The 27,491-nt window shown below is 51.5% G+C and overlaps 3 protein-coding genes across 8 annotated transcripts; 1 reads left to right on the top strand and 2 right to left on the bottom strand.

The window, feature by feature from the left end:
• Positions 1-619: 619 nt before the first annotated feature.
• Positions 620-11,135, bottom strand: DERL2 (derlin 2). 4 transcript variants are annotated; one of them, XR_004302647.1, is made up of 8 exons: positions 10,959-11,135; positions 10,061-10,126; positions 8,019-8,092; positions 6,800-6,893; positions 5,783-5,978; positions 5,438-5,528; positions 4,857-5,050; positions 1,885-1,963 (listed from the first exon to the last, which is right to left on the bottom strand). XR_004302647.1 is itself a non-coding variant. In XM_032431808.1 (7 exons), the coding sequence occupies exons 1-7, from the start codon at positions 11,049-11,051 to the stop codon at positions 1,858-1,860; spliced, it is 720 nt and encodes a 239-aa protein (XP_032287699.1). In that variant the 5' UTR covers positions 11,052-11,135; the 3' UTR covers positions 620-1,857. The 4 variants fall into 4 exon arrangements, 3 of the variants coding, with proteins under 3 accessions (XP_032287699.1, XP_032287700.1, XP_032287701.1); XM_032431808.1 differs by lacking the exon at positions 4,857-5,050 and having other exon boundaries at positions 620-1,963; XM_032431809.1 differs by lacking the exon at positions 4,857-5,050 and having other exon boundaries at positions 620-1,963; positions 10,061-10,123.
• A 312-nt stretch (positions 11,136-11,447) lies between these two features.
• On the top strand, positions 11,448-15,615 carry MIS12 (MIS12 kinetochore complex component). Of its 3 annotated transcripts, none has more exons than XM_032431811.1 (2): positions 11,448-11,537; positions 13,692-15,615. In XM_032431811.1, exon 2 carries the CDS (start codon positions 13,732-13,734, stop codon positions 14,350-14,352), a length of 621 nt encoding a protein of 206 aa, XP_032287702.1. In that variant the 5' UTR covers positions 11,448-11,537; positions 13,692-13,731; the 3' UTR covers positions 14,353-15,615. The 3 variants fall into 3 exon arrangements, with proteins under 3 accessions (XP_032287702.1, XP_032287704.1, XP_032287703.1); XM_032431813.1 differs by lacking the exon at positions 11,448-11,537 and adding an exon at positions 11,819-11,837; XM_032431812.1 differs by lacking the exon at positions 11,448-11,537 and adding an exon at positions 13,127-13,179.
• Positions 15,616-21,782: 6,167 nt separating this feature from the next.
• Positions 21,783-23,281, bottom strand: LOC116649251 (formin-like protein 18). Its single transcript, XM_032431875.1, has 2 exons — positions 22,335-23,281; positions 21,783-22,251 (listed from the first exon to the last, which is right to left on the bottom strand). Exon 1 carries the CDS (start codon positions 23,207-23,209, stop codon positions 22,844-22,846), a length of 366 nt encoding a protein of 121 aa, XP_032287766.1. The 5' UTR covers positions 23,210-23,281; the 3' UTR covers positions 21,783-22,251; positions 22,335-22,843.
• Positions 23,282-27,491: the final 4,210 nt, after the last annotated feature.

Here is a 27,491-nt window from a genome sequence, read left to right as displayed (position 1 = left end):
CGGTGATCGGGGTCACCACTGCCCGGGACACGGCCGAGGGGCACGGAGCGGCATCCTCGGAATTCTCATCCTGTAACAACACGGAAATGAAAATCCCGCCACTGACCACATTTAGTTAGGCCACCAATTCTGAATCGGTTTCCTGTTCTACTGTCATCAATATGTACAGACATTCTCTACTTAAAACCAGAGAAACCTATTTCTAGACCCTAAATAGATCATTTTAAAAACCCTAATTATTACACCAAAAAGTAATAACGTACTACATGTTGGCTAATTGAACTTAATAAAAATAAAAAATAAAATAAAAAATAAAAAATAAAAAAGCAAAACAATAAAAATCCCTAATTAAATTCATGTTTTGAACAGAGACGTGGTAAAATTTAAGAATCCCATAAAGATTGTACATCCTCAGATTGGCATTTCAAGCTTTTTTTTTTCATTGCTTAGAAAAAAGCCGTCCCACGAACCCGTTCCATAAAGTTGCAACACCCGTGTTCCAAGTTACTGACCAGCAGCACATCCAACATCGGTCTTAGTTTCCATCACTTACGCACGAGCAATGGGAAGACATTCAAATACTTTCTACTTCCCCGTCCCCCCGACGATCCCCCCTTACTCTGAACCCCGTGCTCATCTCTCGGAGGGAAATCTCTCTCCGGAAGAGCTACCACTTACCCAAGCTGTGACTACCGGGCAAACGGTCCACACCTCTGTCCCGTTTGCTAAAACCATCTGCAACCGTCTCTTCCCTACGGGGGTCCACTTCATGCCTGTGGGTTCTCTCAACGACTTAGACCCTTCGAGCGCAAACCTGCCGAGGCCCAGGGAAATTAATATTTGGACAGGTCTTCATGGAATCACAGGCATCAAGTGTCTCCTCCTCCAGACCGTGTCTAATTTCTACCTGACGGCGAAGGTAAACCAGGTGCTTGGCTCTGAAAAGCTGGTGGGCTTTTCATTAAGCAAAATGACCCACGTGAAACCAGCCCAGGAGCCACGGACTCCTGCCTAACAGGTACCTGTTCATCTGGCTCCAAAGTCAACACCCCAAGTCTAAAACCGATCTGTTGTTGTCCAAGAGGGTGGGCATGAAGTGTCTTTCCCTGGAGAGTTCTCAATGGAGAAACGCAAGCAGAGTCGCTAAGATGCCACGTGAGCCCTGAGCCGGCCCTCCTTAGCCCTGCCGCGGCAAGAGCCACCCTACCTGCCCTGTTTTCCCCGCATCCGACAACTGGCAGTTTCGCAAAACCCAGACGGAGAACAGCTCTCTGTACACCACCAGCCCATCTTCTTCCTACTGGAGCTGGTGCTGTGCATGAGTAAGCTGTGTGCACAGCCACGGCGCATCGGCCACGGCCTTCCATCCTGGCATGCAAGCCCGTCGAAAGCTGTGAGGCTGGGACCAGCGGGCCCGGAGCTTCTGTGAGCCCAGGCCTGCACGGCAGGGCCAGAACCCATGTGGTCACTCAAAAGATCACACACAAAAGCTTTCGTTCAGTGAGAGAGATGGAACTCAGTTTTATTGTGTCCTCTCTGAAACTTCCATTTACCCCACGGCCTCGTCTATCAAAGAGGAGGAAGGAGCTCTGGATGAGTCCCCAGAGCTCGAGCGCGCGGGGGCGTGGTGGCTGGCAGCGGTCCGGCTCGGAGAGGTCACGCTGCCAGGGCCGGTGCGACCGGCCGCCCCGAGTGCGTTGGATCTGTTAGTGTACCATTCCGTAAAGTGCTTCTGGAGTTCAAACCTGCCAAGCCGTCAAAAGCGTCCACACTTTCATGACACAAAGGCTAAAAGAATCCCAACGGGTGTGCCACTGAGTCCTTCCCAGCTGGGTCTCGTGGTTGGCACCTGCCGCTTTAACCGCCAAGGCGCTGGCCCTCACCCCAGGCGAAGCCTCCTGGCCGCTCTTCAGGTAGTGGATTGTAATTTGGATCCTCATCTGGTGTATCAAAAATAGCCTTCCTAAAAGGCAACAGAGATCACTTAGTCCCGCAGTCACCTCGAGAAGGTCCCCCGGGGCCCCCACCAAAGGACAAACATTACACCCACCTACCAGAAAGTCATCGCGCTAAGAAAGTTTCACAATCATTTCACGTTTGCGTTAATGCTTTACCTCCAGGACTTTTTTTTTTTTTTTTTTTACTACGAAAACAATACATGTTAGTTGTAGAGAAAACAGAAAATACACAGAGACATCCTTAATCTCCAGAGAGAAATCACTGTGGGTATTGTCACCATTCTTCCACAGCTTTTCTGTGTGTAACAAAAGTCAGATCACACTATTGTTTTATAACCTGATTTTCCATGAATTTACCATGAAGGTCTCTCCACAACCAAGGTATCGCCCCGTACCCACTGGCAGATGGATGGATCAAGAAAAGGGTCCGTCCACACAACAGGATAGTATTCAGCCTTAAAAAGGAAGGAGGTTCTGACTCCCGTGACATCGTGGATGAGCCCTGAGAGCACCGTGCTCCAACAGCCAGACACGGGGCAGGCACTGCGGGATTCCACGTGGGAGGGACCGGGAGCAGTGCCGTCACTGCTGAGGCTGGGGCGGGGACGGAGCATGTTCCTGAGGACAGAGTTCACTCTGGCAGGCTCGAGAGCTGAAGGATGGACGGGGTCACAGAAACACAACGTGAGGGCAGTAATGTTACGGAATGGCACATCTGAGCTGCGTAACGTGACACGTTTCATGTTACATAGATTTTATCACAACTGAAGTTAAAAAAACCTCACAAATCATTCCAAGAAAAATTACGCAGATCACAGGAAAGGACAGTCAGTGTCCAAAAGACTTTTAAAATCCCGTTAGACGGTCATTCAAGTTCCCCTTAGAGAACTGACCATTAAAACAGCATCTGCTCTTTGCATCCGTGTTTCTAATGACACTGCCCATGGCTGGTACCGTTAGAAATGTATCCAAAAACTTCCATCTTATAGTGAGGTCAGGAAAAGCATCTATATTTCAGCATGAGCCGCTTGAATTCTTACAAACTAACAATAAAAGCAAACACACACCGGCAGAAAAATACAGGGCTGAAGAGGCAATTCAAAAAGGAAATCCAAAAGGCCAATAAACATGAACACGTTCACTTTTGTAAAAATGAAAAGAAAGCATGTTAAACAGCGAGGCCGCTTCTACTTCCCGAACAGGCACGGGACAGAACAACGTGGGCACGCGAGCAGGGAAGTGGGGCCATGGTGGCCCCGAGCCGGACGGGGGTTGGAGGGACATCCAGTGGCGTAGGGCGCACACCCATGGATGGGCCTGGTGCAGCGTGGTGAAGCCTGAGGAGGCTTCAGGCGGGCATTCCCTGAAGAGGGCAGCCACCACGGGGGTGCGGGCAGAGCAGGATGAGAAGGCGTCCGAGCGGGGGGCGGGCGGGCAGCACCATGATGAGAGGCTGGTTACGCACGGGGCTCACTAAATAGGTGGAGAGAGTAATGACCACAGGGTCAGGTCCCTCAGTGTCGCTGAGAATGGGGGCGCTACATGCATCTCAGCAAACGGCACAGACCCCTCTACGTGCAAGACCACAGACGGCTCTCGAACGCCCGCGGGTGGATGGAAGCAGCCGTATGGTGACCTTAATCGAGGCATCAGAGCGACGACCGCCACTCTGAAGATCGGTGCCCGGAAACCTGGTGCTGGCGGCCGTGGGGAGAAGGGCACGGGGTCACTTCTCTGACAGGCCTGCCAAGGACGCGACACCTGAAGCTCGTCAGGGACGCTAGACAAACCCAGTGGCGGGACATCCTACAGAAGGGGCCGGGAATCCACAGAAACGTCAGGGCCACGACGGCAAGGCGAGACTCAGGAGCTGTTCCACCGCGGCAGAGACGAAGAGGTGGGACAAGCAGTGCGACACGTGGGCCTGAGCTGGACTCTTCCTGCAAGAGCGCCTCCTGGAACAACGGCCAGGCGTGGCTGGGGTCTGAGGACTCAGGCTTTTCCTGATTGTGACTATGTAGGGAAATGTCCTTCTTCATGGAAAATACACATTCATGGGGGGGGGTCATGGGGCATTTGATGGGCAGTTTACTTTCAAACACCTAAGGAATAAAAAGTCCTTTGAAGGGTTTGTAATTTTCTCTAAGTCTGAAACTGTTTCCAAAAAAAAATCGTAAAATCGGGGCACCTGGGTGGCTCAGTCGTTAAGCGTCTGCCTTCAGCTTAGGTCATGGTCCCAGGGTCCTGGGATCGAGCCCCACATCGGGCTCCCTGCTTCATCAAAAGCCTACTTCTCCCTCTCCCACTCCCCCTGCTTGTGTTCCCTCTCTCGCTGTGTCTCCCTCTCTGTGTCAAATAAAATCTCAAAAAAAAAATCATAAAATCGTAAACAAACAAACCCATAAAACGAGACGGCATCTTACAGCTCTCCCCCCAGGAAAAAGTAAACCATCCTCCCACGTTGGACAAGGCTGTGGGGAAAGGGACGCTCTACGTGGCTGGCAGAAACGTCAACCTGAGCATCCATTCTGGGTGGCGACTCGTGAATAAACAACAGCAATCCCACTCCCAGGAACGCAGCCCTCGCAAACAATCACGGACGTGTGCCACCCAAGGAAAGCCGCACCGGTTCGGCATCTATCGGTAAGGGAGGAGTCCGCGGCGCTGGTGTGGTTCCATAGGACATTTGTGACGGAAAAACAATTACCACATATTACATCGAAAAGGAGGTTACGATAGAGTTTTTAGAAATTTAGCACCCACACAGCAAAAGACGGAAGAATATGTATCAAAAGGTCAATAGTAACAGCCAGTGTTCCCGCTAAGTGGGAGGATTATGGAGAGTTTTACTCTCTGCTTTAACTATTTGACAACCAACATTTTATAATAAAAACTCACATTTTACTCCTTCTAAATGCAGCAGGTCTCAAGGACACAACCTTCTGGAGTAGGAAGAGGTCCCATAAACCAAAGCTCCACTCTCAGGAAAGCGAGGGGCAAGACGGAGACGGACTTTCTTAATGTCACACAGCGGATCAGCCTACACCTGGTTCCCAGTCTGCCTCACGGCTTAGCTCTCCTTCTCTTATTTTCTGGAAGGCCAGAAATCCCACCACTAGAAACGTCCTTGTGGTCAGTTTCACCCGTTGCACCGCCTCGCCTCTGTAAGCTCAGACAGCGGCTCTCCGGGACCCCGCAGGCTCTGCCCGGGGACACGAGGGGCTGGCGCTCAGCAGGCAGCCTCCCACGTCACCCTCGGGACACCCCGAGCTCGTGGAGCTCGCTCCTGCAGGACTCTGGCACCGTCCGCTCCGACCCAATCCAGATGCTCATCCACTGCAGCCCGTGGCTCAATCTGCGAATACTGACTGACCCGAACGACGAGTGCCAGGAGCTATGGGAGCCCCGTGGAAACACAGATCACGGACCCTGGCCCGCGTTATCTGCAAGGAACGTGCAACCTGATGTCCAATACTCACAAAATAGACGGTGTTTTCAGAATTCTGATGCCACCAGGCTGATTGGGAAATACGTCTTCCAAGAAAAAATATATGTGTCCAACTGCAATGCCTAGAGTCGCCCAGAAACAAAGAACGAAGGAGAGGATGAAAATTTTGACTGCAGGTGGATCTGCCAACATAAATTCCATACATTTAGGAAGAAATGTCAACATAATTACTCAGAATTAAAGGATATTGTAATCTTTGAGCCTATAACCACCAAATAATCCCAAGACAGCCATATGTGAGTGCCAGACGTAAAAATCAGTGGCAGAGTAAGTTCACACGCCAAGTAATAGGAACAATAGCAATGAAGACTCTTACCCAGGAGATCCACAATGATCGAGTTCCCCAGCAACAAGGAAAAGCCCATGAGCACCCAGGGCAGAAAGGGGGCCTGGAAGTTGAGAAGGCCGAAGAAGTTCATGCGCACGTACGGGTTCCTTCGGCTCCACACGTAGACGAGCATGATCGTAAAGGCCTGGCCCAGGAAAACTAAGCTCACAAACAAACCAAAAAGCTAGCAGGTAGCGTTAAGGAAAACCTCAACATCACAAGTGTAACAGGGAAGGCTGAGCGAGAGAAGAGAACGAAGGGCTGTGTTCTAACAGAGGTCTGCGGTAGGGAAGTCCCACAGTCATTAATCTTTAGAGGAAAAGAAAGCCTGAAAATAATCACCCCGAGCAACCAGGCAAAAATTTGTGTAGGCCAAAACATCTGGACTACAGCTGCTTCCCAGTAATATTCTGTTTCCGTGAAGTTCTCAACTATTTGGAACCTATAATAATTCCTTGGTCAATAATTACATTAAATTTCACTAACCATTAGCACCTTTAAGAGGTGAGTAAAGCCGGCCGGAGCCAAACCATCTTGTCAGACCAGACTACGTTCAAGTCTAAATTATACTAATTTATCAGTTTCGATAACGACCAAATGTCTCACCAACTTAGTTTAAAAGTACACACATCGAGGGGAACCCGGGGTGGCTCAGTCCGTTAGGTGTCTGACTCGGTTTTGGCTCAGGTCACCCTCCCCCCACAACAAACTCTAAAACCAACCAACCAACCGTACCACGCATGGACAGTCCTCCATCTGAAGTAGTGGCAGTGACCCACCTGTTACTGCTAAACGCCCCTCTGACTCGCCCACCCCGAGGCTCAGACGCGGTCACGGAGCGCAGGCTGGGACGCGGCCACGGTGCCCGCACCGACGGTCAGGAGGGCCGCCCCGTCTGTGTGCTGAGCTTATCTAGCGGACTGTGGAAGACAGCTGGAGGCCTTTGGCAAGACAGAGGGCGTTCGTGAGCGTTTTCCCGTATTTGCTCTATTTGTTGAAGGATACGGTCATTAAGAATCCACCAAAAAGGAACATAAATACAAAGTCTGCTGTCCGACCTCGGAAAGAGCCTTCTTCTAGCATTCGACAGTAGCGGTATCTTAAGTTCCAAGTTAAGAAAACGGTAAGCACACGAGTGGGAAGAAAGTCAAGTTTAACGTAGGCTGCAGTACACTGGGCTCCGCGTTGGCCGTTCGAAGCCAAGCCTTCGCGTCCGCGAGCGTGTCCACGAGGGGCAGTGTGGGGATGTCCCTTTCACCCGGCGTTTCGGGCGAGGTGAAGACCAGCTCCACACGTTACACACACCGCTCCCGACTGGGGAGCGAAGCCCGAGGCCGCACACACGTGCTTGCAGGGACTCAGGAAACCTTTCCAAGCTGGGTCGTCTTTCCCGGACACAGCCCCACCACACCCTGAGCCACCTTGCTTTTTCACAGCCCAACTTGGAAGAAACGCCCGGCAAGAAGCCTCGCGTGAGCATCTACTTTTGCAGGCCAGGCAGACTCGGCATTTCTATACCTCAGTAATAAAGACGCATCATGAGGAAAATATTTCATTTTTAGAAACTTACCAGGATGGCGTATCACACAGGACACACAGGAATCCACCGGGCAGGGATCCTGTCACCCCAACAAGGCCCGTCTCCTGCACATGAGCTGAGCTGTAACTCCCCTCTCAATCCAGAGGGTCAGGTAGAAGAGGAATGCCCCGTTCAGGGGGCCCAATTACCACCTGACCAGAGCATCCCTCTTCCCCTTGCAACAAGCAGCACGTGGCCTGCCAGGCAGACACATGGCACTGTCTTTCCAGCCAGTAGGACCCGCAACCAAGACCCAGGGAGCCCTCACGTTCTCCAGTCCCCAGGAAGCCACTCCCAGTCCTGTGCCGACACTCTGGGACTCATCACCGTATTCGGGTACCTGCTGATGTTATGTTGTAAATATGCCTCAAAGAATCCACTGCTCTCCCTCGATCTGATTTGTAAGGGATTTACGGGCAGTAGTGTACTCATTCTTCGGGTGAATACCTCCCATCAGAACAAACAGGAACTGACAAACACCCTCAAAACAGGACTTTCTGACCAGCTAATCTCTACCACGGGCCCAGCACCCAGAAGTCACAGTTAGGAGAGTAACAAAACCAGCAGCATCAGAAGCTTCAACTTACATTGTATTCCCTAAGCAAACCTCCAAGTTTTATGCTCACCCCACTTGATAAAGGATACAGAAAAATCATGTTAAATAAAAAATTGAATCCCACTGGACCAAAAAATAAGAAATTGGTGATTAGCCTCCATATCTGTTAAAAGAAAAAAATCGAGAAAAGACACATTAAGTAAAATATACCAGGAAACATTTCCACATTAAGACAAAAAACATATCCTGGGGTTACAGTGGTGTGAAAGGCCATGAGCAAGCGACACTATGCTCTGAACCAGAAAGTGGGGCGCACGTGATCTGACACTGGATTTCTGTGCTGTTTCCAGTTGGAAGTCTGAAAGGTATCACTCGGCCCCTGAAATCTGCAAAGATAATAGGACAGAAAACTTGAAATTGTCGTTGTCTTAAAAAAAAAAAAAAAAAAGCCCGTACCATATGGTCAGGCAAATTATGGGAAAAGCTGGATGGAACGACTACGTTAATTCGCAGAACAGAAACCAGGGCTTTCGTGTGTCTAGTGTCAGAATCTAACGAGCAGTCTTGAGAGGCCACAGAGAAACTCCAGAGGCCTCGCTTAAATTGCCAAGAAATGTTTCTATATTAGTCCCTAAGAAACATCTAGAGGAAAGAGTAATTCTAGAACACTCAAGTTCTAGTCTGAGTAAACAGCCAACTCCCTACAAGTAAAGCTCTAATGCTCTAATAATTAGTCTAATTGGCAGATACCAGGACACTCGTTTTCGTGTTGGAAACCCTGATACACTTTTCCCTACCCAACCCATCCACACCCACAATAAAAACAACTACTCACGATGGGAGAGAACTTCACATTTTAAAATGTTTTAGCACAATCTATAATCTCGTGTGATCCTAACAACCCCGTGAGACACAGGCTGGTGCTCCCATCCCCATGTCACACAGGAGGAAATGGGGACACTTGGAGAGCATGAAAACGGCCTGCCCAAGAGAACTTGCACGGGGAGACTGAATCCAGGCCTGGAAATCCCGGCTCCAAATGCGGATACATGGTGTCATCAAGAGTTTAACCCCAGGCAAAATCGAGCCAAGCATGTTAACAGGAAGCAATGCTTGGACGGAGCTACAGTGCCCAGCAAAGGCCAGGTGAGCCGTGAAGGACGAAGGCAGTGACAAGAGTCCACAGGACTGCCTTGTGCATCATTCAATTCTTCAGAATTGGAAACAAAGGTGAAATAATTCAGTTCTACCTACTAACTGCCTACAGGATTTTAGAGTCCCCAACTTATCGAGGAGACAAACATCTAATTAAGTGCAAGTACAAAGCGAGAGATGCTCTAAAGGAAGTATTTACAGATACCCTGGGGACACAGAGGAGGGTGAATCTGAGAAGCCACACAAAAGCCGGAGCTCAGTGGGTGTAAAGTGAATGACACACATTCGAGAGGAAAATTACTGACTCTTGGTCCTTCTCCCCCTCCAACTGCAGGTTATCTGATCATCCTGGAGCAGGAAAACACACCTTTCTTTGAGCATTCTAATTACCGGAAAGGACTAGCTCCTACTAGAATCTAATAAACTGGCATGTTGTTTAAGGAGTCAGTCTTTTGGACTTTTGTTAATACCATCTGATCCCTGGAAGACGGATCAATCTAAAAGCACTAACAGAGTCGAGTTTCTGAACTGGACGGTGGTGATAACACCGAGGTGTTACGTGGACAACATAGGGCATCCTCTGAGGCTCTCCCTGGGCTGTTCGGTCTCCTCTCCAGCTACAATATTAACTCTGAGCCAGTAATTTCTACATACAGGAACTGGGCACATCAAATTAAAACCATGCAGGGAACTTTACCAATAAAATACAGATTCTTAATTCCTACCCTTGGTTGATTGCGGTTTTGGTACACGATGAGGAACCTGAGAATCTCTTCAAAGTTCCCTAGGTGATTCTGAAGCCCAATCAGGATGCAGAATCACATCTTTATTACCACCCTCCCCGCCCCCCCACGAGACAATCAAATATTCCCACTGAATTCTTTTTTGATAACATATGGAAGGATCTGCTACCAAAAAGTATGAAGAACAAGTTTAACAACTGAAACATGAGCTGTGGTTGTGATGGACCACTTACTTGAAAGTGTTTAAAGATTAATTCAGGATTGAAGTACAACTGAAAAGGTGTGATCAATTCCAACTGCTGAAAAAGAAAAGAGCTTCTTAAAGCAAATCGACCAAGAAACAAAACATCATCTACAACAAAAGATCAGTAGGTCTAGCAGCTTCCAACTCTCGGTCACTCTGGCTGAATCCTTTAAGGCTTTTCTTCTCAGGCGCGTGGAAAAGGTCGGTAAAGGATTCTGCAGAAATGGTACAATCTTCTGTACCCTTATGCCTGACACCAAGATAAAACTTTGTTCTATGCTGCGGTAGCTGATGCCGACCTGAAGGCAAGGGGGGCAGGTGCTGCTATCCTAGATCCAGGGCAAGGAGAAGCGGCGGCCACGCATCTGCCCACCGCCCGGCCCCCGCCTGGAACAGCTGTGCGAAGCGACCCAGCTCACCCGAGAACCGAGACTGAAGACGCCGCCGCCGTCAGGGCTGGGCGCTTCCAGGCAGTCTCCGTACCCGGACTCTCGTCCCTGCCGGAAACTTCCCCCCTTCTGTCCTCGACGCCTGAGTTTCCTCACTGAGCGGACCTTCTCCCCACCAGTCACCGCCGTACCACCTGCCCAGCGCCTGCCTTCTCAGACACGTTTTCTGGGTGGGCGGCTCCCGCAGCGCCGAGCTGCTGCGGGTCCGGCCTTCCGCTCTCGGAAACCAGCCCGAGCCCTGACCCTCCAGCCCTCACGGGGCAGCACTCCCTTCTCGGCTCACTGGATAGGCCGCCCTGGACCCCAGCGTGAGCCCCGTACGCCTCCACCCACCCCGGAGACCAACCCCTCTGGGCTTCCCCGAGGCCCGAACCCCAGTTCCCCGAGGCCCCGGTGGGGCGCAGCGCGGACACAGAGGCTGGCGCTGCAGCTGCTCACCACGGCGGCGGTGGTGAGGACGCAGGCGGTGGTGTAGGCGCGGCTGACCGGCGGAATCTGCAGGTACTCCAGCCGGAGGCTCTGGTACGCCATCTTCCCACCGCCGCCTGCCCCCCCACTTCCCCTTCCGCCAGTCAACCCCGGCGGCGGGGCGGGACCAAAGCGGGCTGCCGCCCAATCAGCGCCGCGCACCCGGCCAGCCGCCAATCGCCAGAGCCGCAGGGAAAGCGCGCCGGCCAATCACGAGTTGCGCCTCCGCGGGGCCCAGCCCGGCCGCCCCACCCACCAGCCCACCAACGTCGGGGAGAGGCGTGTAAGTCCCGGGCCCCTCCGCCAATCCCCGCCGGCCACAGCTGGCTTTCCCGCCCGGCCCCTCCGCGTCTGCGAGCGAGGCGGCCCCGCGCAGCCAGCCAATCAGGAGCACGACGGCGTCCCGCCCCGGCCGGCGTTCGGTGAGGCCGGCATCGCTCGGCGTCCGGGAGCGGGCGGCGCCGCCTCTCCGCAGCAGCAGGCGGTGGTTTAAAGGCGGTGGCGGGAGGCCGGTGCGTGGCCGGTTTCGTCGCCCTCCCACCCGCTCGGGTAAGGGCCGCGGGGCTGCATCTCCTCCTCCGAGCAGCGGGGAGGAGAGGGTCTGCGCTCGGCACCCTCGCCGGGCGCCCGCCGACCGGGCCGCGCGCCGCCGTCCCCGAGCTCCCGGCATGCCGCGGGGCCGCGGGGCCCGACGGGAGCGGGCGGTGCGCCGGAAGTGGCCCCCGCCCGGCGTGGCTGCGGCGGGCATCCGGAAGAAGGGCGGAGTGGGCGGGAACCCGGGGAGGGGGAGACGCTGGGGGGTGCTGGGAGGGGCCCTGGGGGGAGACGCTGGAGGGGGCTGAGGGGGAGGTACGCTGGGGAGCGGGAGACGCTGGAGGGGGGGGGGGGAGGGGGGGGGAGTACCCTGGGGGGGGGGGGGCGTTGCGGGGGAGTACCCGGGGGGGATTCTTCCCACTGGAGAGTTGATCCCATTGAACAATGAAAATATTCTGGTCTCCCAGAATAAGAAAGTCATGCTAATGTAAACAGTAGGTTAGGTGGGATGGGGAGAGTGTAGGTTCAGCCCTCGGTGTCCAGCCTGTGTGTGGGGGGTACATATATGGTTTTGGTTTTCTTTCTTTCTTTCTTTTTATAAATAAGTTCTCATAACGTAATTTTTTAAAGAGAGTGCCTGAGCGCGTGAAGGGTTGGGGGGCAGGGACAGAGGAAGAGAGAGAATATCTTAAGAAGGCTCCACACTGGGTGGGGCTTGATCTCACGGCCCAGAGGTCATGACCTGAGCCGAAGCGAAGAGTTGGACACTTAACTGACTGAGCCACCCAGGAGCCCTGGTTTTGGTTTTCAAAAAGCAACACCCTAAAACAATTTTAACACCTACCAGACTAGCAAAAATTAGAATGTTGAATAATATCCAGTGTTGATAAAGACATGAGAAATTTTCATATACTGCAAGGGGGAGTGTCAGTCGGCCTAACCTGCCTCCTCCCCCCAGAGAACATTTCGCAGTATTTAGAGAAAAATCATGTATGAGTAAGCCGCATGGCTCAGCAATTACTTGCCAATGTGAAAAGCCTGCAAGTCCCTGAGGAGACATTATGGGAGGGTGTTCATGACAACATTGTATCTGGTAGCAAGGTGCTCACAGCAAACCAGGTGTCTGTCACAGGAACGGGCCTGCCGAGTGCGGCGGATGCATGTGATAAAGTTGACGGAGTACTTCAGTTAAAAGCAATGACATAAGATAACATGAAGTGATTGCAAACATAAAGAAAAATGTAAATATCTGCATACAAAGCTTTTTCAGGAATATCTAAAACTGGGGCGCCGGGTGGCTCAGGTAGTTAAGAGCTGCCTTCAGCTCTGGTCGTGATCCCAGGGTCCTGGGATTGAGCCCCGCGTCGGGCTCTCCCTTTCCCTCTGCCCACCACTCTGGGCACACTCTCTCTCTCTGTCAAATAAATAAATAGATAAATAAATTCTTAACAAAAAAGACTACCTAAAATTTATCTGAGGTGAATTAAAGATGGATTGAAAAGGCTAAAACGCTAGAGTGGGTTCGTATGGGAGATGAAAGATGGGAGAATAAGAAAGGACCAGAAATAGAGTGCCCTGAAATAGGAAGTATCAACTCAGCGCTGTCCAGCCGCGCTCCTTAAACAGGAAGACAGAGTGGTGGTTAATGAAGGCCCACGTAAGCCCTGTTGAAAGAGTTTGAACTTGATCCTGAAGGAAGGCATGGGGGAGTGGGAGGAAATGAAAATAGATGAGTACATGAAGGGGAGTTGGAAGAACAGCATGTAAGGTTGTGGTCAAGAAGGAGCACTTGGGGAGAGGTTACAAATAGCAGTGGCCGGGTGGCTGTGAGAACAGAGACAAAGGCCATTGAAACTCAAGAAACCGCATCTCTTGGGCATTGCTTAGGTCCTCCATCCAAATGTGAAAGTGGTCCAGGCTGATAGCAGAGTTCAGGAGACTGAGCCCTGGGCCAGAGCCCTCTTTAACGAGAAGTGAGGGAAAGAGCCTCAGAGAGCCAAGGGTTTGTATCCTGTTGTGGACGAGGAGGGCTGCAGGTAGCATCAGGCTTCAGGAAACACACACTCCTTGAGTTGTGTTCGCCTGCTTCCTGGCTCTCTGGAATAGGGTTTGTCACTTTCATCAGCTGATTTCTTACCCAGATGAATTTTTTTCTTTTTACATTGGCAGATTTTTTCCAGTCAAAATTAACCACGCAAAGTAAGCGAAGATGTCTGTGGATCCAATGACCTACGAGGCCCAGTTCTTTGGCTTCACGCCACAAACCTGCATGCTGAGGATCTACATCGCATTTCAGGACTACTTGTTTGAAGTGATGCAGGCCGTTGAGCAGGTTATTCTGAAGAAGCTGGATGACATCCCGGGCTGTGAGATTAGCCCCGTCCAGATTCGTAAATGCACAGAGAAGTTTCTTGGCTTCATGAAGGGACGTTTCGATAGCCTTTTTGGCAAAATGGAGCAGCTGTTTTTACAGTTGATCCTGCGTATTCCCCCAAACATCTTGCTTCCGGAAGATAAGCCTCAGGAGATGCACCCCTGTACTGAGGAAGAATTCCATCTTCTCCAGAAAGAAATCGAACAGCTACAAGAGAAGTATAAGACTGAATTATGCGCTAAGCAGGCCCTTCTCGCAGAATTGGAGGAACAAAAAATTGTTCAGGCCAAACTTAAGCAGACATTGGCTTTGTTTGATGAGCTTGAAAATGCCGGCAGAGATCACGGGACTAGTGATTTTAGGGAGAGCTTGGTGTTCCTGGTCCAGAACTCCAGAAAACTCCAGACTATTAGGGACAACGTGGAACGGGAAGGCAAAAGAATGAAGATATCTTAATTTCTAAGTAGTAACAGGAGCTCATTAGAAAGTAGAATAGTAAGGATTTATATCAGTGATATTCTAGTGAACTGTACATCTTACGGGATTTCCTTTGTTTGCTCTTTGCTGTACTCCACACCTCCCTCTGTCTTGGTCCACTCTGCTGAGGTTGCTCCGCACGCCCTGGACTAATCTCAGGAGCATCTGTTCCCTAGCAACCTCTCGTCAGCGGGTCGGGATTCCTGGTCCAGTAACAATTCCCTGGGGGCCATGACTGAAGAGGCAGGGTCTCCCTGGCCGGTCAGAGATGTTTGTAAAGCTGTTCCTTGGTCCTCTGTAACTTGGTCCTTTCGACTTACTCCTTGGATGCGATCAAATGAGAAAAAGGTGCGGTGGGTGGCTTTGTTACGAACTAGCCGTTGCCCCGCGAGACTGAAGCCAGCTCAGCCTGCCTGCTCTCGTCCGCCAGCGTGTCTTGCGCGGGGACGTCAGCCGAGGGAAAGAAGCAAGTAGAACGACACCCGTGATCTTCGGGAAAGAGCAAACAAGTTGTTTTCGTTCCTAAACTAGAACCTCTCTGTGATGTGGAGCAGTCCGCCGTCGGGGAACCCAGCAGGGGAAGACCGTGGGCGAAGGAGAGGCAGGTCTCACTGGGGTAGAAGGGGAAGCCCGGAACAGAGCCAAGGGCAAAGTTGATACGAACTGACCGCTAGGCATTTATATCGTTTTATTCATACTTCGGTTAGTTTTGGAATCTGCCCTGTACCTAATATTTTTTAAATTATTTATTCATACTCCTAAGCATCAAATATTTAGTACCCACAGTGGGGAAATTTTAGCTGTCTTGTGCTTAAATTTAGTGGAGTCTAATATTTTCTTCTGAAATTAATCCATGTGACATGTTGTGTCACCCAGAGAAAGAGCATGAATAGCAGTCGGTGCTCTTAGGGCGTTTCCCTCCGTGTCTTCCTTAAAGAACAGGATTTGGAGTTTCTCCTTTATGTAGAAGAGTGACTTGGGACATTAATGTTTGCAATTAAATATTCATAGATTTAAGATGCCTGTGTTTACCTGGAATATGTTTATCATCAAAGAGTCTTTTTTCCAATCCTGTACATGAAATACACATATTTTAAAGGCTTTGGTTTTTGATTTTCTGTTATTTAAGTAACCTCAGTGCCCAAGGTGGGGCTTGAACTCATGACCCCAAGACCAAGAGTCGCATGCTCCACCGACCGAGCCAACCAGGCTCCCCGTGTTTGTAGCTTATTTAAAATCTCATATAGGGGCGCCTGGGTGGCTCAGTCGTTAAGCGTCTGCCTTCGGCTCAGGTCATGGTCCCAGGGTCCTGGGATCGGGCCCTGCATCGGGCTCCCTGCTTAGTGGGAAGCCTGCTTCTCCCTCTCCCACTCCCCCTGCTTGTGTTCCCTCTCTCGCTGTGTCTCTCTGTCAAATACATAAATAAAATCTTTAAAAAAAAAAAATCTCATATAGAGGGGCGCCTGGGTGGCTCAGTTGGTTAAGTGTCCAACTCGATTTCGACTCAGATCATGATCTCACAGTCATGGGATCGAGCCCTGTGTTGGGCTCAGCGCTTGGTGTGGAGTCAGCCTGAAGATTCTCTCCCTCTCCTCCTCCCCCTGCTCCTGTGTGTGTGCATGCTCTCTCTCTCTCTCTGAAATAAATCTTAAAAAAAAAAAATACTATAGAGGGTTAAATGGTGATTCCCCCAAAGGCATGTCCTCGTCCTGATTCCTGGAACCTGTCATTGTGCCTTATTTGGAAAAGATGGTCTTCTGCAGGAATAATTAAGGATCTAGAGATAAGGGGAGCTGAATTACCTGGGTGGGCCCTAAATCCAGTGGCCAGTGTCTTCACTAGACAAAGGCAGAGGGAGATTGGAGACAGGAGAGGAGGAGGCAGGGTGACCGCAGAGGCAGGTGAGAGTGATGGGGCCACGCGCCAGGAACACCAGCAGCCACCACCAACTGGAAGAGACAAAGACGAGGTTCCTCCTGGCGCCTCTGGGGAGTGTGACACCCTCGCCCTGGATGTCTGGGGCCAGAGCAGGGGGAGAATGCATTTCTGTTCTTTCAAGTCACTAGGGTTGTTACCTGTTAACTGTTAGACCTGATTAAGCTAGGATATTAGCGTATTCACACTCAGAAGGAGGTGGGTTGCTTACTAAGGAAGCAACAGCCCACACCTAGTTGTCCTCACAGATGCAATAATACGGTTTGTCTGAAGGCACTTAAAATATGGTCGTGATCTGGACAGAAGGGTGAAGTCCACAGTGTTTAGAACTCAGGAGTTCAGGGGCGCCCGGGTGTCTCAGTCGGTTAAGCGTGCGACTCCTGATTTCAGCTCAGGTCTTGATCTCAGGGTCTTGGGTTCGAGCCCCACGTCAGGCCCCACACCTAGCTTAAGAAAACAAAACCCAAAAGACTCAGAGGAGTTCGTTGAGTGTTGAGTAAGCGCTTAGTAACTGGTGGATATTGAGACTGTCTGCCATAGTAGTCTCAGCAGGGACAAAGTCATCTCCTTGGCCCCGTTGTTCTCTGATAATTAAATTCCTCCCTCAAAAATTCAGAAATAAGTCAGGATAACAAGCCCCCGGTTACCCCTCCGCTTCATGGCCCAGTTCCCATCCAGCATCTGTCTCGCCGCGTTCCCTACTCCCCTCTACATTAGAGCCTCTGACTGTGATCCCAACCTTCGGTTTCCCCAGATGCCGGATTCCCACAATTCTCCCTCACTGTTGCACCCAGCGGTCGACCCTCCAGCTCCTCAGTTACTCTCCACCAAGTCCAGCCCCCCCTTACCCCCCCACCCTCTGTCCACAGATTTTTACAGAGCGAGGGGACACGCAGAGGGCATTGTAGTGAGATCAGAGGGTTCACACGCCCCTCAAAGAACTGGCATCCACCTCGTTGACAGCTAGCCTTGAAGGAGATCTTGTGGCACCGCTCGTGCACCAGGAAGAGGAAGGACTCTGTCATCTCTAAGGGATTCGAGGGAGGCCAGAACAGACCCCCCCCATCCTGCCCTTGGTGGGCATTTCTAAGGTCTCTATATTAATCTCCGAGGGACCTGGAACACTGAGCCTCAAGAGAGGTCATCATTGCTTGAACATGAACAAGATGGAGGGCCAGCGATGGAGTCCGAATGGTCAGCACTCCTACCACTACCAACCTTCTAGAAATAGAAGGGATTATAGGGGACCACTGTATAAGAGGTTATGCACTCAGTCCTTATGAGTGTGTGCGGGAGGCGGGGGGGTTGGGGGGAGGTTCCCCAGGGTTGGGGGGAGGTTCCCCATACCACCTACAGGTCCTGCAAGTCAACTCAATTCTGACCCAGCATACCCAGCGATAACATCAGATTCACCAGGTCAGGGGCTCAGTCCAAGACAGCTGCACTGCTATTCAGATCCCAGTCGCAAGTCCTGGTTGCTCACCCAGGCTTCTGACCACTTGGCTGTCAATCACAGGTTCCCATGACCCCCTCCTTGGGCTCCATTATTTTGCTAGAGAGGCTCACAGACCTCAGGAGACCTGTTTACCCATTAGACTACCAGTTTACTTCAAAGGATACACGAATCAACAGCCAGATGAAGAGATATATAGGGCGAGGCCCCAAACAAGGGAGTTTTAGCCCCCATAGGTTTGGGCCCAGCATGGCAGTATGAGGGAGCTTTCCAAAACCCCTCCTTTTGAGGCTTCATCACATACATTGTCGGCCATTGGTGTTTGAAGTTGGGTCCCTACCTTACACCTTGTATGAAAATGAACCCCAAACAGATCAAAGATCGGAATGTAAACGCTGAAACTATAGAAATGCTTGGGAGAAAACCCAGGCCTAACTCTTCCTGACCTTGAACTAGGCAGGAGCTTCTTAGACATGGCACCCAAAACACAAGCAGCAAAAGGAAAAAATAGATAAACGACGTCATCAAGATGAAAAAAAACCCTTGGTACGTCAAAGACACCGTCACAAAAGTTAAAAGGCAAACCACGGAATGGGAGGAACATTTTGCAAATAATATCTGATAATGGACTTTATTCGGAATACATGAAGAACTCATAGAATTCAAGACAAATGGCCCAATTTTATTTATTCAATTTTTTTTGCATGGTTTTTAAAGTAATCTCTACACCCAACATGGGGCTCAAACTCATAACCCCTGATCAAGAGTCGCACGCTCCACTGATTGATCCAGTCAGGCGCCCCCCACCTTTTTTTTTTTTTTTTTTTTTTGCATTTTTTCAAATGGCCTGATTTAAAAAACGGGTAGAGGATCTGAATAGATGTTTCTTCAAAGGTAGACACTCGGCTGGTAAGCTCAGGAAAAGCTGCTTGATGTCCTCGCCATCAGGGAAATGCAAATCAAAGACACAAAGAGATTCCACTTCATACACACTAAGGTTATGACTTAAAAAAGAAAAAGACAAGTTTTGTCAACGAGGCGGAGAACTTGGAACCCTCCTATAATTCTGGTGAGAATGTACAATGGTGCAGCCAATTTGGGAAACAGTCTAGCGGTTTCCATATGAGTCAGCAATCTCACTCTTAGAGAAAAGAAAACACGTGTCCACACTCACAATATTGTACGTGAATGTCCGCAGCAGCATTATTCACAGTAACCACAAAGTGGAAACAACCCAAATGAACGCAACTACTGGATGGATATGTAAAATGTGGTATATCCAGACAATGGGATATTGCTTAGCAATAGAAATGAAGCATTACTACCCGCTGCAACAGGGATGAGCCTCGAAAACAGCGTGCTAAGTGAAAGGAGCCAGTCACAAAGGACCCCGTACTGTATGATTCCATTTATAGGAAATGTGCAGACCAGGCAAATCCAGAGAGAGGAAGTTAATTAGTGGTTGCCTAGGGATGGGGGCTGGGTCGGGGGTTGGAGGGAGATGGGTAAGAGGTGAAGGGTTTCCTTTCAGGGTAATGAAATATCCTAATATTGATTATGGTGATGGTCGTGCAACTCTGTGAATATACTAAATGCATGAGTTCTGCGGCATGTGCATTGTATCTCAATGATGCTGGTAAAAATAGTAAGAGTACACACTCCAGAAACAATGCCTGGGTTCATCTAGCGCCTTCACTGGTCTTGCGACCTTGGCCAAATCACTTCCCCTATGTCTGTTTCCTCATCTGCAAAATGGGGAAAATAAAAGAAACTCCTCATGGGCTTGAGAGCCTTCAAGTCATAAAAGACATCCAGCCTGTCACGCCCTAATTTCCCTTATTAACACAGTGGGCTCCATGAAGGTAAGGGTTGTATCTGTCTTGCTAATGACTATCTCCAGTGCTAGATACCCAAGAAAAAATGAAACACTTACAAAATTGCTCCATTTATTCTCCCAGCTTGAGGTTCCACTGTCCCACACAGCTAAATTCCAACTGTGTCCCCCAACATAAACTTCCTGCTGTCCCTTGGTATCCAGAAACCACTGTTCATTTCACTGCCTCCGTATACCTACCCACCCCTGACAGCTCAATGTGCAATAGGACAAGTTGCCCAAAATAGTCGTCTCTCCTGCCATCATCATTTGGGATCTGCTGAGAGTCACTTTACTAGATGTCTTGTTATTTTTGCCTGCTCACCCTCCATGGTCATGGTGACCAGTATTCCTTTGGGAAACCTTCTTTCCCATTGCATCCTATCTTCTTGGGGACTGCGTATCAAGTTCTCTCTTCCGCCTTCCGGCCAAAGGTGGGCAAGTGACCCTAGCCAGGTCGGTGAGACACTCTCTAGGATTTGATTCTTGAGCAACATGGCCAAAGGACCCCCAAAATGGGCCCATTTGTTTTTTACGGTTGAACCCTGAAAAGACAGTCCATTAGTACTTGACTGGAGTGGCTGGGTATTTTGGACAAGGGAGCCTTTTATTGGAAGCCCAGAAGTTGGAGGACAATTGAGAGCTCCATCGAGGGAAGTAGTAACTGAAATTAGGTGGGCGGTGGAGGGGATATGGGACCAAATATCGTGGGATATTTGAACTGTGTAAGAGGAAAATTGGCCAGGCCAGGCATAAAGGGATGCTGAAAGTACACATGGATGGTGGGAGAATAGTAGAATTTTAATATTTAACAGTAGAAATTTAATATTAGAAAATGTGGGCCAAGCTCCTGCTGGACCCCAGTGGAATCAGGAATTTCGAGATATGGGAAATTTCAGGTGTTTCAGGAATTTCAGGGTATGGGGGGGAAAGTAAGGGCTAATAGAGGAGAATATGGGTGTATGGGAAGAAAGCAATTCATTCCGGGGATGGGGGGAGCACAGCAGTGATGCAGAGAATGTTGGGGAAGGCTGGAGCACCATATCGGAGAGGCAGTGATAATCCTAGTTTTGGGGGAACCGCACAATGAATCCTGAAATAAGGGGATCACATGGGACTGGACATTTAGGGGAATATTGGAGCCTATGTTCAGAATGTAGAGGCAAGAGGATCTAATTACAATATAGTCTCATAGGAACTGGATATGGGAATTTGGGGTAGGAATTGGAAGCATATTTGAGGAACAGGGAACTCAGGTTCTGGGAATGGAGGGGAGAAGCTACTCACAGGGCATTAGTGGAGGGGAGAATATTGGGGGATCATATCCTGAGTAGTCCCTGAAGGACTGTCTAATGAGGGGTTCTAGGAGATGTACGAATGGAAAACAATAGGACTGTCTGGAGAACACGGAGCTATGTATTGGAACTCAGTGGCTAGTCAATATTAAAAGTCGGTAGGATATGCAATATCCAAGACTGAAGGCTGGAAACCAGGGAGAAGTACCTACCGCGGGTACCATGGAGACTTAATTTTGGGGAATTGTGCCACTAATTATCGGCGGGGGGGGGTGTGTGGCGTTATTGTAATAAATCATGGGTGTAAAGCACAGGCTGATGTCAGGGAACAGTGGGTATTGAATTTGCAGCACAGCAATGAAATGCAGAGGGGCAAGATGCTAAGCCCCACGGTGATGCGGGATCACGGGAACACAGAACTGGGAAGTGACAAGGCTCTGATATTGGAATATGCTGAGCTTATAAAGACACAAGTTGGGTGGGGGGGCAGATTCTAGAGCTTATTGGGGGTACCGTACTGGGGCAGAAGTGTCTTGATAATGGAAGCAGGTGGGGACTGAATCTGAGAGGCAGCAGGTGAAGCCACAGAGGACAGTTGTGGACCTGCAGTCAGGGGACAGAACGTTCCCAGAACGTTCCTGGGAACCGGATATGGAGAAAGATGCCATAGAGAGGCAGGCATGGCTATTTAGTGGAGGAGGGAGAAGCTGCACCTGGAAACGCTGGTCATAGGACACACCTGTTTGGGAGCAATGGTAGGGATGCTCTAAGGATTATGCGGTGAAACCAAGCAGACTGGGAAGCTTGGAGGGCCCACTGCTTGACTCTAAATTAAGCGAGAACTCAGTATACATGGGACTGAAAAAGGGATTTATTTTGTCAGAGGTAAGACAGACATTTCCAGATAACGTAGCAGAGCGCTGAGTTGATGACATTTAACATTCATGAATAAAAAAAGAGATGGCAGGTGGGTGAGTAACCCGCAAGGTGGGTTTCAGTGTTAGGCCTTTGGGTCTGAGATGACAACCCCGATGGAATTCTTGCTAATGACAGATACCCCACGCCCTGGTCTTGGGTCCCATTGCTGCGGCAGCGCTTAGGGCCAGCATGAAGCCGCCAGAGACGCAGAGAGAGCCCTCCCGCGCACCCCAGCCCAGCCGGGGGCCCCGAGTCTCATCCTGCGCAGCGCGCGAGCCAGAGGCCCGCGTCCCGGGAGGTCTGCAGCCGCTCGTCCCACGCCGTCCAGGACGCGACGACAGCGTGGCCTCCTGCCAGGACAGCCCCTCCGGCTGTGGGTCTCGGCCCGGTAGCAGCCGCAAAGCCTAAGGCAGGAACAACGCACAGTCCGGGTCAGCTCAAGCCCCTGGGGACGCGGCGACGCGCCACCCCGACGATCGCCACTCACCGTGTCCTGCGCTCCGGCGGGGCCCGCGGGGCGCTCAGGTCCGCCAGCTCCGGGGGCCTGGCTGGTGCTCCGGGGGGGCGATGCAGCATCACAGGGCTCCCGCCCGGCTGGCCCAGGGCGCCGACCCTCCCTCCCCGCGGGGCCCTCTCCGGAAGTTCGTCCCTTAAGGAACCCAAGGGTGGGCTCGCTGCGCGTGCTCCCACCTCATGAAGTGTAGGGTCCAGGAACACGATCCTAATCGTGAGCCGCACCCCGCTCCTCTAAACGCCGGGGGATGACCGCCCCCTCGCCTAATCTCAGGGGCAAGCAGACCCTTATTTCATTACTGGCAGCAGCTCCGGACATGTCTCCAGATGAGCAGGGACACAAAGGTAGTGACAAGCACAGGACAAAAGAGCAAGCATCAGAAGCTAGATGAAGGGGGTGCGGCGCGTCTCCCGCACACGCCACGCCGAGCCCCTGGTTTCCCTTCCCACCCCCCGGGGCCCCGCGCCCCCGGCCCCGGCCGCTCAGGCCAGCTGCAGGTGGATGTAGGTGAAGATGCAGGAGGTGATGGAGAAGGCGATAGCCGCGTAGATAAAGATGGAGAGGTGCGGGAAATGGTCGAGGTAGCAGCCCTCGTCCCGGGGGGGCGCCTCCTCCTCGGGCGGGGGGCGCACCGCGGCCTTGGGGGGCTGCCCGGTGCGGGCCCCCTGCGCCCTCCCGCCGGCGCGCCGACCGGCCCTCCTGCCAGCCGCCGCCGCCGCCCTGGGCGCGCGGGCCGCGGGAGGCTCTTCCGGGGGGGGCTCGTCGAACAGGCCCCCGGAGTCGTCGGCGGGGTCCGAGCGGGTGGGCGCGGGGGCCCAGGGCTGGCGCGGGAAGAGCGGGGCCGCCATGGTCGAGGAGCTCGGGGGGTCGCGGGCCGGAACGCGGTGGGCGGCGGCCGGGCTGCTCGGCGGCTCTGCCCGCGGAGGGGCGGGGACCGCTCGGCCGCGCGCCTCCCCCGGCTCCTCCCCGCGCCCCGCCCGCGCCCGGGACCCGCGCTCCGGCCAGCAGCCTGTTCCCATGGCAACCGGGCGCGGGGCGCGGGGCCCGGGGTGCGAGCTGCGGGCGGGGACCCCGGGCGCGAGGAGGGGGCTCGGCGCCGGCCGGGACCCCAGCTGCGCGCGGAGCTTCACCGGGGACGTATTTGTCTTTTTAAAAGAAATTTATTACGGGTCTTTCTGTTTTTGTTTTTTTTTATCTACAATTTAGTACATGAAAAAACAAATACATAATCTTTGCAGAAAACTTGGCAGTTAGAAAGCCCCGTCGGCAAGAACAGGGACAAAACAAGTGCTCCCACCACTATCCCAAGGCCCAGAGGTAGATGGTGCCTTTCCTTCCTTCTTCCTTACCCTCTCCCTACGGCTACATCGGTGTCTGGGCTTTCCCCTCGTGCTCCTCGCCCCAAACCCGTGATCCCAGCCCCGTGGGAGGCTCACGTTTGAGTAGGAACAGGTACTTTCTCCCCGCCGCCCTACTCAGCACCCACTCCCGCACCCCCCAGGCCTTTCTCTGGCTTCCACTGGTACCGCCACAGACTTGGGGCACCGAGGTTCCAAGGCCGGCGGTGTTCCCCTGTGGAATGTGGGGAGAACAGCCACTAGGACTTTTGGGGTCCCAGGGAATCTGGCAGGCCCCGCCAGTTGCCGCAGAGCCAACTCAGACTGTCATCAAGGAACTCATGGCCTCCTGTAAGGGAAAGTCCCTGGGGAAACCAGGACGAGGGTGCAGAAGCAAGGTCACCAGGATGCTGTGTCTCTTTCCATCTCCCGGTGTTGCCAGGGATTTCTTGCAGGGCCAGAGCCTACAGAGTGGCAGGTGCTCAGATATAGTATTTGTTGAATGAGTAATTCGAGGGATGAATGGCAGTTGGCAGCCGCAGACTCGCACCTCACAGCCTACCGCCCCCACCCAGCTCCCAGAGCTTCCAGTCGGCGAGCAGGTGGAGAAGGGGCAACCCTCCAACGCTGCAAGTGGGAATGTAAAAAGGCACGGTGGCTTTGGAAAAACAGTTCGGCAGTTTCATAAAAAGTTCAACATACACCTGCCATATCAGGAATTCCACTCCCAGGTGTCTACCCACGAGAAATGAAGACAGGCTTTCATATGAAAACAGGGACTCGTCCATGGATGTCCATAGGGTTATTGGTAATAGTGCCAGGCTGGAAACAATGCAAATGTTCTTCGAATGTTAAATGGATAATCAAAATGTGGCTTATCCGTGCAATGGGATAATATTTCACAATAAAAAGAAGTGAGCTGCATCGTGGATGAACCTCACAAACGTTCCGTTAAGTGGAGAAAAGCCAGGTGCACAAGACCACAGATGGTATGATCCCACTTACAGGAAATATCCAGAAGAGACACATTTATTTACAGAGACAGAAAACAGATGGATGATTGCTGGGGCTGGAGAGGGAGGTGGGGAGGCGAGGAACCGCAGACAGGCTCAGGGCAACTTTTTAGAGGGATAGACATGTTCTCAACCCCGGTGGTGGTGATGGTTGAGCAGCTCTTTAATTTTTCTAAAATTCATCAGTGTGTCCACTTAATGTGGATGACTCTCATGATATGTGAATTATACTTCAAAAGGCCATTGTTTTTAAAAAGAAACTTCAGTGAGTTATCATTTCTCAGATACCAGATGGGTAAAACAAAACAAAACAAAACAAAACCCATGGATTTTATTTGCAATTCTGTGGGTCGGTTGGGTTCTTCTGGTTTGGGTAGATTTGGCTGATCTCTACTGGATTTTGTCATTTGTCTGGCAGGTCAGCTGAGGCTGGATGATCCAGGATGACCTCACGCCCACGTCTGGAGGTGGGCAAGCCGTCGGTCAGGTGACTTAGTTCTCCAGCAGGCTAGCTTGAATTTATGCACGTGGTGGTCTCAGGGTTCCAAGCACAGAAACAGGGAACCCTATAGAGCACAAGGACTGTTCCAGTCTCTGCTTGTACTATATTGCTGTCCCCCTGGCCAAAGCAAATCACATGGCCAAATCCAGATTCAAAGTCTGTGCAAAGCCACATTGCAAAGTGAGGGGCAGAATTAGTGACCACTTTTTGCAAGCTGCTATAGAGAACAAGAGAGTTAAGCCACTTCTCTATGGTTATATGGCTAGTAAGTTGCAGAGCTAGGATTCTGGGGCTCACGCTTTTACCCACTATGCCATTCACTGAGGGGTGTCTGCAAGGCGTGGTGCTTGAATATAGTGTGTGAGATGGAGAGAGGTTGGATATGTAGCCAGAAAGGGGTTTAGACTTTATTTAGAGGCACTAGAAATCCATTGGAGGATTTAACCGAGTGGCATTTTGGAAAGCTCACTCTGGCCATAGTATGGATGCTGGATACCAGGTGGAGGGGTTGGGGGCAGAGTGACCGATGAGGACTTCATTGCATTAGACCAGGTTAGAGGTGAAAGGAGGTTGAAGTGGCAGAGGGGATGAAGAGAAGAGGACAGAGTCAAAGGACATTTCGGAGCTAAAATGCGACTTTGCTGATAACTGATGGGAGGGGTGGGGAAGAGGTGGGGGGCACTGAACTTACCCCAGTAGATCTAGAGGGAGATGATGAGTTACCGAGCGGCTGGGTTGGCTCTGGGGTCCTTATGGGGGAAATGGGGGGATATGTCCCTTTGCCAAAAGCATCCTCAGGTGCAAGGTCTAAGCTGGCAATCCAGATTTGGGAATTACTGGCGAGGAGGGGATGGGTGAAGCTGCAGGCATAGATAAGATTGCCCAGAAGTGTAGGAAGAGACGAGGATTCGCAGAGCATCCTGAGGACCACCAACCTTTGATGGTTGTGTTTTAGAAAAAAATATAAGCAGTATGCCAAATGGAAGACTTCACAGATATTACTGTTTAGGACAAATCTAAAAATTTTCAAGTGAGTTACAGTTAAAGAAAAACAATTACATGGGGTGCCTGGCTGGCTCAGTCTGTGGAGCGTGCCACTCTTGATCTCGGGGTTGTGAGTCTGAGCTCCACGTTGTGTGTGGAGATGACTTAAAAATAAAATCTTAAAAAAAAAAGAGAAAATTAAGTAATGAAACTGTACGGATGGTTCACGGACATGACAAAATTCAACAAGTCAGATGAGGAGTGCTTGGAATTTGGGTAATGCCTGGAAAACATATGTGAACGGGCTCTTAAGCTGTGCAGCTCTTTGCAAGCATCTCTCTTCCCGAAGGCCGCAGTGAGTTCCAGGGGAGATGGGGGGAGTTTAACTCCCCCATGGACTCTACCAGCCCCCCGCTCTTTGATATGGGCAATGGGTGTTTGCTCAGTTTTATTTAAAGCGTATGTTACACAAACAGCTCCAAGTCCCCCCACCCACCTCCTTCCAACTGGATTTATTGCTTCGAAGCCCCTTCGCTATTGGGGAAAGGCTCAGGAGCAGGAGGGAGGCTTGGGGACCAGGCTGTGCAAGGACTTCCGGGGAGGGGGAGGGGCAGGGGGCAGTGGAGGTACCGGAAATGCCCCTGCAGGGGTCCATTGCCTATTAAGAAGGTGTGAGGCTGAACAACAAAGACAGGGCCCCCCTAGGACGCCTTGCTGTATGCCACCTGGTTCACCCGTGCAGAAAAGCCCACAGTGGAAAACAACTCTGGTCCCAGCCCAGGGGATTCTTGGGGGCTCCCTCCCTCAGAGTTGGGAGAGCTCGGCCAGCTGGGTGGGCTCACGTTCGCAGAAGCTCTGGCTGTCCCCGGTGATGAGAGAGCGAAGTCTGTCCCGGGCCAGGGAGCCCTGAAAAGGCAGATACCAGAAGGCTCCAAGCTGCAGCCTCACTCTCTGCTTCGTGCCAGAAGGTTCCGGGAAAACCCTCAGGAGCCCGGGGCCCAGAGCCCAAATCCACCAAAGGACCCACATGGACAAAAGGCTGCCCCTCCCTCCTGCTTCTGGGATGGGCCCAGAGCACCCACCCCTCTCCGAGGTGAGAGAGACTGCCTCTTCCGAGAATCTCTGCTCCCGGGCTGAGATGGTGGGTCTCCTTCGCCCATTTAGGGGGACCTGCTTGTGGAAAAAGGGTACACAAATCAGGGATCTGAGTCTGTCCCGCCAAAGGTCATATGCCCATGTTGAGGATGCCCCGTGCCCCATGGGGAGTCCCAGGACACAGGTCCCGATACGAATA

The sequence above is a fragment of the Phoca vitulina genome, unplaced genomic scaffold (genome assembly GCF_004348235.1).
Source record: "Phoca vitulina isolate PV1807 unplaced genomic scaffold, GSC_HSeal_1.0 scaffold47, whole genome shotgun sequence".
Taxonomy (NCBI): domain Eukaryota; kingdom Metazoa; phylum Chordata; class Mammalia; order Carnivora; family Phocidae; genus Phoca; species Phoca vitulina.
Note: the sequence above shows the minus strand (reverse complement) of the source record. Positions and strands in the feature narration are given on the sequence as shown.